At 38.7% G+C, this 10,524-nt stretch overlaps 1 protein-coding gene across 4 annotated transcripts in view; it reads right to left on the bottom strand.

The window, feature by feature from the left end:
* Nucleotides 1–770: 770 nt before the first annotated feature.
* lrp6 (low density lipoprotein receptor-related protein 6) overlaps nt 771–10,524 on the bottom strand; it is a 44,229-nt gene continuing 34,475 nt past the window's right edge. For 2 of the 4 annotated variants that reach the window (XM_067490835.1, XM_067490836.1), the window contains exons 18-23: nt 10,201–10,467; nt 9,617–9,727; nt 8,944–9,174; nt 8,727–8,863; nt 8,225–8,322; nt 771–6,065 (exon numbers count right to left, since the gene is read on the bottom strand). In XM_067490835.1, the coding sequence (XP_067346936.1) occupies nt 5,777–6,065; nt 8,225–8,322; nt 8,727–8,863; nt 8,944–9,174; nt 9,617–9,727; nt 10,201–10,467 (1,133 nt within the window). In that variant the 3' untranslated portion in view covers nt 771–5,776. The remainder of the gene's footprint in view (nt 6,066–8,224; nt 8,323–8,726; nt 8,864–8,943; nt 9,175–9,616; nt 9,728–10,200; nt 10,468–10,524) is intronic. The other 2 variants (XM_067490837.1, XM_067490838.1) reach the window with 1 other exon arrangement.

The following is a 10,524-nucleotide window of genomic DNA, read 5'->3' as shown; positions in this document are numbered from 1 at the left end:
CTACCGTAATGTTTAGAAGAGCAGGGGCACATACTGTGCGACTCGGGACTCACAGTTACTGCTGAATTTTTCAGCTGCACGCAATTTAATTGTAGTCTAAATTTTCGTAGAGCGCAAAAGATATGTAAAGTAAAAGTAATATGTAAAGGTGAAAATTCAGACTTAAAGTGTATTTGTGAAACTGTCTTCAGAGTATTAAAGTGCTCAGTGCAGTAAATTGTCTTTTAGATTATTGCACCTGCTGATTCTTACATATACCTGTTGTTTAATAAAGTGGCCATATACAAGAGAGTTGTTAAGATATTTTTTTATTTATTTTCACTAAGGTTAATTTGATTATTAAAAAAAAATAGCACAGCGTCCACAGCGATACATTCACTTTTTATGTCCAAACCTAAAAATAAGGAAAAAAAACTCAGTTATTCTGCATCTTTTGATTTAAATTGAACATTTCACTTAAGACTGAACCTTAGAACTTAAGCTCTTTTTTTTTTAATAAACCTATTTCTAAAATAAATGTTTTAATTTATGTGATTGATATTGTGGTGCTTTTACTTACCCGTTTCTCCAATTTCGTGTTTTTTTTGTTTTGTTTTTTTTTTCTGTTTAGTTTTTTGAAACACGCTTTATAAATATGGATTGGTTGGATAGTGGATTGGACGGAACATGATCTGATCACAAAATGTTGAATGAGAAAAAATAAAATATTTCTGTATAACAAAATATTTCTAGCAATTTCCCCTCCACCCAAATATCAATCAGCACACAGGTTCTTTTTTAAAAGTTCACTCACTTTATATTCAACAAAAAGAAACAAACAACAAAAAACAGCATTTCATGGGCTACAACAGCTTATGGTGGCAGCTGGATGGGCTGTACAGGTCCATCTGATACTCTGGTTTACAGGTAAAGCAGTCATTATAAAAATGCTAAATAAGTGGAAATTAAATGAACGAGACAAACCAAATGTTGGTCATCTCCAAAATCGCCAAGCACCATGAGATCAGAAAGGATGTAGAAAAATTTAAAAGGGGGAAAACAAATAGACAAATTGTTATGACAAGCTTTGAGACAAAAGTGCTTCTTAAAAAAAATGACTCAATCGTTTTACTTTTTGGATTTTCTTTGATCCTTTTCACCCACAATTCTCGCAAGCTATACGAGATGTTTATGGTCAATCTGAACCTGAAGAGCAACTCTCCCCAGTCTAAGATTGACTGTCTAGTTTCTGACACGTCTCGTGTTTTATTATACCTTCCATCCAATTCTATAAAGCCTTAAAAGAGTCTGGAGGAACACTTCTGATGAATTTGCAGTGCCGAGCACACAACTGATTGTATTGTTGTATTTACTAAGGGTTTCCATTAAATGTCCAGTCACTTCATGAGCTTGTTCTTCTATTTAACCAGAAAGTTTCAGAATTAAATCAAAATTTGCATTTTTTTTTAAAAGCCTCTTAAAGGCACTTTCTATTGATTTATATGGGGGTTCTCTCTAGTCTTTTATACCCTTAGAAAGTATTTTGTACTCCTAAAATTTCTTGTTGCCTTAAACCAAAATAAAATATGAAAACAAGTCCTCAAATGATTCAGTTAAATATACAATGAATATCGTTTCTGACAGACATTTGACAGTAAAAAAAACAACAAAAAAGAAAAACAACCTGTCCAAAAGATGCTCAGATGACAAATTATTTAGTGATTGGAAAACTATAGAAGTCGTTAATCTGAGGTAACAAATTCAGGAAAAAGATAAAATACAATTCGCACAGAAAGCGAGGGAACAAATGACCAAAAAACAGCCAGACAAAAATGTCCTCTTCACCAAGTCAGTCATGTTTTTCTGGACACACAAACCACTTCTATACAAATTCACTGCAGCTCAGTGACAAATACATTTTGTACCAGAAATCAGCTAAAAAAAAAAAAAAACATGTTGTGTAAAGTGCAGTTAAAGAATGAGAACCTCTCCCAAAAAGGTTTTAAATGCACCCGTTGTGAAGATAAGTGATTGTACCACAGGTGTGAATAAATGCCGTATGGAGGCAGCAGGGAGCCAAAAGAAATCCGTGTTAGGATTTTGATTTTCAGCACAATCCAAATGTTTCACTGTAGTATCCAAATATCCGTTTTAAAATCCTGAAATTTGATTCTTCTAAATCAGCAAAAATTTACATGTTGAGAATATTGCATTGTATTGAGCCCCAGAAGTTGTTTTTTTTTAATTTTATCAGCACAAAATAATTAAGCATGAAGAACAAAATTAGACTTTTTGCACAGAACTCTTGTCTGCAGTAAAGAAATATTTATACTTTGTGCACAGCATGGAGTCCCTGAAGTACCAGCAGGTAGTTTTTTTATGAGCCCTAGAAAGACATTCTACTATCAACTCGTGGGCTTCTCTAACATAAATCCTGCCCAAATCAGATGAAGACAGGATCATGTAATGGAGACGACAAAAACCAAATAAAAACAACAAATAAAATGTTCAAATAAAGCAAACATATTTCAAATATACAGGGAAGTCAAAAATGCAACTTAAACCAGAGCTTTTCAAACAGAGCCTGCCATTAAATGTCCAGCCAAACAATTGTTCACACAAGTAAAAAAGAACAAACCAAACATTTGGGACTTTAGGGACTTTAAGGACTCCACAGAACAGTAACAACACACATCAGGACTCTGACATCTCCATATGGGCTTGTTTCCTCTTTACTGTCTAAATACTGTTCGTTATCATTTCTAGAAAACACTGAGATCATTCATTCACCACAGAAAAAAAAACAAACAAAAACTTAAAAAGGTCACTGAACAATAAGACTGGGTGTCAAACCTCAAAACTTTTAACACTTTAATCTAAAAAGGTTTGAGCTGTAATTTGCATCTAATAAAAAAAGCCGAATTAGGTTTCATCAGAATGTTGGTCGTATCAAATATAGAAACTTAGTGTTGTGTAGTTTTTTGTAACATACTACACATTCACTTAATTTTGACTCTTTTCTTAGGAAAGAATTCAGTAGTTCTGTAAAACCATTAAAAAAAAAAAAGAAAAAAAAGACACCCAGCCTTTATGTGCTTTTAAAGGACAGCGGTGCAGTATTTTTGCAAAATTCTGAGGTTTGTAAATATCACTGCACTGTAAAATATAAAAAAACTAAACATCACTTTGTTAAATGAATCCAAAAATGAACTGGTGAGATTAATTCACCCGTTTCCAAAGCAAATCATTCTAAAAAGACATTTTAACTTCTTAAAAATAAAAGATTAAGTGGAAATGGGATGATTTCAGGATCTAAAGACCCAAAACCTCATCAAGAAAGATGTTTGCTTTCAAAATTAAAAATGAAACTCTGACTCTAAACATTGTGATATGTTGGAGATGTGTCTGTAGAGCATTAGATTGTCTTCAAATTCATGCTGGTGTAAGTTATTTCTCTTCAGAAGCCAAACAACAAACCCGACAAGGAGGGAAACGTGAACCCGTCTCCACAGAAAATTAGACGATGCAACAAGTCATCTCGAAAAATAAATTTCTGGTTTTGTCACGAGAAGCACAAAGACTTACAAAAAAAATTTAATAAAATTGTTGACATGACCTCTGGTCCCAGCTTCAGGTTTTCTGACTCTCAGCTTCAGACTTTTGCCTCCACTTTTGCCTCCAAAAAAAAAAAAAAAAAAACACAAGTAACTTTTGGCACAACAGTCCTTCAAAACATCAGATTGACTTTACATGAACAGACGCTAAAAACTGGATATGTTCTTCAATTTGACTCATCTGAGATTGTCGCTGTACGTTCAGAGTGAAATTCTATAGAAAAATATAATGAGGCAATATAAAAAAAAGACGGAATGAAAAGTACTGCAAGAATTCAATGGATAAATTTACAATGATTTCGTATATAGCTTATAAATACGTTATCTACACAATATGTGGTACAAAAATACTATATAGCATTAAGTGGGCACTGGAGTTCCTTTGTGTTTTTCCTCAATGTAACAACATAAAAAAAACGAACGTAACTGGTCAGGCACAAGATTGTGTTCATGGTGCTGCATCCTCCACACGAGAAGGCTTGGATAAAAACAATCAAATTAAAAAACAAGGAGGGACATGGATGATCGCACCCTGTGTTGCAGCTTTGGGTCTTCTCACTTGCGCTCAGGCATCACAAAGTTTCCATTTGGTTTCAATCCGTCGGAACATCACAACGATGGATGTGAGCCATGCTGCACCGACCCGAGCTCCTACATTTAGCGAGAACGTAACATTGCAGGGTTTGGTATGGAGGCCATGAGGTGACGCAATTGTTCCTGCCACGTGTCACCTTCAAGTCACAGCGACAAAACACAGATTGGCACCACGTTTAATCCATGGCAACGTTTTCTGAACCTGGAAACTCTCCTGATTTCTGTAGGTGTTTGTTTAGACTCTTCTAACAGTCACAATAAGGAAATAATCTGGTTCAGTGCACTAAACACTATTTTAGCCTGTGTGTCAGGGACTACAACGTTTGAAATTGTCTGTGGTGTTTAAAAATTGGCGGCAGGATTGAAGCTCGTTGGTAGGAGTTTCCTGGAACTTTTGCATTTTTTTTGAAAATTACCACGACCTTGTTACAGGTGTGACGTAAAAATAAATGTCTAAATGTCGTGCAGACCACGCAAATCATAGCGCACTGCCTTTTTTTCTAAATTAATAAAAGGTCTTCAAAAGTTGTGAAACCTGAAAAACAGACAACAGGCCGAGGTAGACGGCTTCTGTTGTCTGTCAGAACATCACCCACATCTGTTCACTGTGACAGAGGATTTAAATGCTAAGTGTTCATTTACAAATAATTAATGCCTGTTCATGTTTTGGGGGGCTTACTTAAATCCATCCATTAAAAAGGGCCTTAACTGTTCCTCTTTAAGGGAAACAATTAAATTTGATCTAGAAAAGCATCAGCCTCGTCCTTTAACCGTACGGTTGTCACGCACCGGATTATTAGAAGAGTCACTGGGAACTCATGCAGTTTGGCTGAGTCTCCTGAGAGACTGTGTTAGTGGGTTTATCTCTGTGACCTGAAGGAGCAGCTTCATGTAGAAAGTTACAAAAAACCTCAAACAACAACAAAATGATGTTGCTCATGTCGTCTGTGGGGCGTTAATCACCTGCGGCCGTGCTGATACTCCGGGTCGGAAAGATTTAATATGTGCCTAGCTAGTGTTATTGCTTCAGCCCAGAAGTCCTGGTTTTCATGACTCACATCCACAAACCGTTTCCTAACTGAAGAGGAGGTAAATTCTAATTCAAAGACCCAGCACCACATTCTTCCACATCCGCTCCTGATCCAGTTCACACAGTAACTGCCCACCAGCCTCGTCCTGTAGCTGTTGATGGTTTTCATATTTGGCATCAGATAAGTTAAAACGTCCCGCTGTTCAGTTTTCATCTTTTTGTCCTTCAGCCTCTTTTTCCCCTGCTTTAAGGCAACTTATATTTGTGATGATTTTAATAAAACTTTCTTTAAAAAATGTACAAATTTCTCAATACAAACCTCTATGGCATTATCAGTAAACACTGTATAGAAAATATATAAATATGCTTCTCTTTTTCAATGTACAAATGTTCTGCAGCTCCCATTTCTCTTTATTTCCTTTTATCCTCCAGCATCTCACTCCACCTCTGCTTTGTCAGTCTCTTTCCCATTTTTAACCTCTTTATGCACAATTGCTATATACAGTGAGGGGGTGGAGCTGTGCGGAGGGAGGGAGGTAGGGAGGAGGGGGGTTTTGGCTCATGAGGAGTCCGTGCAGGGTGATGGCGGCGGCGGGTAGAGGTGGTGGGAGTAGCTGCGCTCGGTGTAAGGCGACGGCGGGCAGCTCTCACAGTTCTCCTCTGCCGACATGTACTGGCTGCGGGGGGTTGGCGGAGGCGGGAAAGGCTCCGAGTCGTAGTTGAGGTCGCTGGTGTAGCCCTTGGACTTCAGTGGAGCCCGGCGTCCCGGTGTATAGTCGCTGTCGCACACGTCAGTGCTGCATGGGGTGGTGGGGGGAGCAAAGTGGCGGTAGGTGTAGGGCCTGTAGCTGAGAGAGAAGGAAAAAAAAAAAAAAAAAAAAAGGTCAAAGTCAGACAATTTCCTTAACAACACGTGAGAACAGCTACAACCAAACATCTTGTAAACAAAGTGCAATTTAAGTTTTCTTCAACGTGTGGCGAGCTGCAGCGTCCTGGTCCCTGAACGGTTAGAGCAGCATGAAGCCACAGCATCGCCGTCTTCACATGAAGGCAACATTTAGATCCCTTTACAAAAGGGGAGCTTTGTAACATACGGCAGTAAAATTTAAAATAGGTCAAACTCACTGGGTTTAGGAAAATGTTTTCCTGTTTGTTTACTGCTTTGAGAATTTGTACTTATTTTTAGAAAGTAACTTGTTTATTTTGAAGTTTCACGATCATATTTGTTGTGTAATGCCAAACCTATAAACATTTATAAATATTCCACAGCATTTTGATCTTCCTTAAACGGGGGTTTATGGGATTTCGTTAATAACAGAATTTAAAATTGCAGCCAGATCTCACTGAGTCAAAAAACCTCCTGTGCCGTTTTGTGCACAATTTCTGTTAATGCAGATATTCATTGACAAATATGGACAGTACTGTATGTGCCATGATTTCGGTTGCTAGTTTCTACTTATTGAATATAAAATCCTCATATCTAACTTGTGTTGTTGATCTACATACTACGCTCGATTTTCAACTGTATATTTCAAGTTTGCAACTTCAAACTTTGGCCTGATAGTTTCATCATTCAGTGCATCCAGAAAGTATTTACAGCACTTTTTCCACATTTTGTTACGTTATAGCCTTATTTGAAAATGTATTAAATTCATTATTTTCGGTCGGTGCACAGCCATTTTCAGATCTCTCCAGAGATGTTCAATTGGGTTCAAGTCTGGGCTCTGGCTCAGTCACTCCTTTGTTATCTTGGCTGTGTGCTTAGGGTCCTTGTCCTGTTCAAAGATGAACCGTCGCCCCAGTGTGAGGTCCAGATGCTCTGCATGCAGGTTTTCATCAACAATGTCTCTGTACATTGCTGCATTCATCTTTCCCTCCATCCAGACTAGTCTCCCAGTTCCTGCCTCTGAAAAGCCGGGCGGGCCGCTCTAGGAAGAGTCCTAGTGGTTCCAAACTTCTTCCATTTACAGATGATGGAGGCCACTGTGCTCGTTGGGACCTTCAATGCTGCAGAAATGTTTCTGGATCCTTCCCCAGATCAGAGGTCTACACAAAATTCCTTGGACCTTATGTCTTTGTCTGTGCTCTGACATGCACTGTTACCTGTGGGACCTGATGTAGACAGGTGTATGCTTTTCCAAATCATGTCCACAGGTGGACTCACATCAATATGATCAGTGGAAACAAGATGCACCAGAGCTCAAATCTGAGTGTCACAGCAAACTTATGTAAATGTGATTTTTTTCTTTTTTTATTTCTAATAAATCTTCAAAGATTTCAAACAAACTTCTTTCATGTTGTCTATATGGCGCATTAATGCATTTAATTTTAGAATAATGGACAAAAGTTAAGCGTGAATGCATATTGTAGATTATATTCTTACAAAGTTTTCACACCAGTATTTGGAGTCTACTGTGTTTTTTTTATACCATGTAACATTAAAGACGGATCACAAAGCGTCTATGTGTATGTGTGAATGTCCTGTTTGAGCAGAAGCTTCTTTAGAGTCAGTGGTTACATTTAGCTCCCAGTTCCAGGCTCTTGAGTCCTGAAAAAAAGTTCCTGCAGTGGAAAAGAAAAAAAAAAAAAAAAACTTGGGCCACCGCTTTCCACAAGGATATAACCTTTTCTACATAAACCAAATGTTTAATATAACGGGCTGAGTGCATTTAGAAACACTCAGACCATTAGCACGGGGCGAAAAGCAAAACTCAGAAATCAACTGTCTTTGAAAGCAGCTCCTGTTTGTACTCCAGGATTGTTGTAAATGTTCACATGTGCTGCAGGAATTCCTCCAAGTCACAACGCAGCAGACTGAAATTCTGCAGTCTGATTACATTCCCCAACCAGACCCATTACTCTGGAATTCTCCTGAATACACAAGATGGAAATCTGAGGAGTCTGGGGATTTGATAAATTCACTGAAGCAGACAGAGTTTCAGAAAGCCGCAAGTTTCAAAGTTCCTAAAAAATAAACTAGACTGTAAAGATGAAACCATCGGAGTACCTGTAGGATCGATGTGTCGAGGGACTGTTGGAAGAATAACCAAACTCTATGGTGTACTGAGAGCGGACTGTAGCTGGAGACGGAGGAGGGTTCAGGATCTGCCGGAGGAGAAAAACAAAAATACTATAAGTCTAGTGATTATTTCCCTTCTTTGTTTTATTAGAAATATTGGTCAAAAATTCCACGTATTGTACCATCAACTTGTAAATTTTCATACAAAACATGCTGAAAAAGCACGTTTATGCACCATAATTATGCGACACAATGACCATTTACTGCATATTTCTGTACTTGTCTTACAGTTCTGAGTGATAATGCTATTAGTTGTTTTAATTGTTAATGGTCTATTGTTGTTGTTTGAACCGGTGATGTTAATTTGAAAAGGGACGATATCAAAAACCTAAAAAAGACTTGGCCTGAGGCAGTGTACAAATAATAAAAGAAAAACTGAAAATAAGTTTAAATGTATGAAATTAGGTTAGAAAACCAGTGTGCGACTCACTGGTGGGAAGTAAGTGCCCTTGGTGCTGGACGAGCTGCTGGACGACGCTCCGGTGACGTGAGCGCGATCATACGGAGGTCCGCTGCTCCCTCCCATGATGCTGAGGGAGCCAATCACAGACTTCCCTCTGGACATACCTGTGTTGAGGAAAACAAGCGTCAGCATCAAGCTTACTGATCATGAGATTGTGACCTCAAAATCACGTTGTGCGCTTCACCTGGCAGCGAGCTGGACAGCGAGCTTGGGTGCGGCACATATCCCAGAGGCACAGACGACGGCCCGTGAACCACAAAGTCATTGGTGACGGTCTCACCGTCGTCCTTCATCTGAGGACAGAGGACGCGCTGGCATACAAAATACACAGCGCCCACCACAAACAACGCCATCACCACGCCCACGATGGAGCCGATGGTGTTGTTGGGTGGAGGTGGCGGCTCCTCTGTTGGATCTGAAACCACAGAAGAAGAGTCTTTCATTTACCTGAACAAAGGGCATAGTTTCAGTTCCGTGAGCACAGTTTTTGGTTTTTGTATTTCATTTAACTTATATTTAGTATTTCAACGGGAAATTCTAATGAAGAACTAACAAAACAGTGTAAGTTCTATAAAGGTCATTACATTCAACTGTAATACACAAAAATAATGTGACAATTCTTGTGCACATAACAGTGGAACACAAATACAGTCAACATCACTATTGCTGAAATGAATAATTATAATGAAATTGCAATTTCAAATTTAACAAAAGTAATTACATGCAAATGTACAAACCTGTACTAAGAGTGGAACAGAGCGTTTTACATTCATGCAAATGGATAATACAGTTTCCACTGAGTTAGTATCATTCTCAAATGACTAAAGAGACTTGTTTTTGAACAGCTTTGAACTTACAGCAGCCGATTTCATCCGAGTTGTCAGTGCAGTCCATGTTGTTGTCGCACTTCTTATGTTTTCCGATACACTGACTGTTTGAGCAGGTGAACTGATCAGAGGGACAGCGCACTGCCGGACAAACACGACAAAAGAAACAACTGTCAGTGACATTCAATAACCTAAAATTATCAATATTTTATTAGTTTCTTCTTTTTATATGTGGATACCGGTTTTCTTTTCTGCTTAGGTGTGTGTATATATATGGGTTAACTAATTAATTTAAAGCCCATGTGTTTTAGATAAGACCTGCAACAACAATAAAAAAGAAAAAAAAAAATCCTTTTTTCCATCTTGTCTTATCCAATATCACAAAACTTTTAGCGGTTAGCCGAGAAAAACATCTGAGAGCCTTGTAAATCAAAGTTTAAGTTCCTAACCTTGAAAGAAGTCTACACACATTCCATCTTTGAAATGAGTGAGTTACAGACAGTACGGCTGTTATTAGAAACAGCTGACTGTATAATGTAGGAGGTGTTTCCACTGACTAACAGGTTTCACATGTTCACAGAATCAGAAACAGTGCGAGTTCAGGTGAGTGTTACCCGTCTCATCACACTTGTTCTCGTCGGACCGGTCCTGACAGTTAATCTCTCCGTTGCAGCGGAGGCTCAGGTCGATGCACTGCCGGCTGTCGCACTGGAACTCTGACTCTGAGCAGACGGGACAGTCCTCCTCATCACTGCTGTCGTCACACTCAGGGTAACCGTCACATCTCCATGCCTGAGGGATACAGTCCACCTCACCTAATGTGCACGAGAACTGCTCCGGAGAGCAGGTGGGGGGCTCTGAAGAGGACACGCACAGAGAGTCTGAGAGATTCAGTAATGCCACAGCCAGTACAATGATCTTGTACCGAGGTCATTTCT

This window comes from Channa argus, chromosome 21, assembly GCF_033026475.1.
Source record: "Channa argus isolate prfri chromosome 21, Channa argus male v1.0, whole genome shotgun sequence".
NCBI lineage: Eukaryota > Metazoa > Chordata > Actinopteri > Anabantiformes > Channidae > Channa > Channa argus.
Note: the sequence above shows the minus strand (reverse complement) of the source record. Positions and strands in the feature narration are given on the sequence as shown.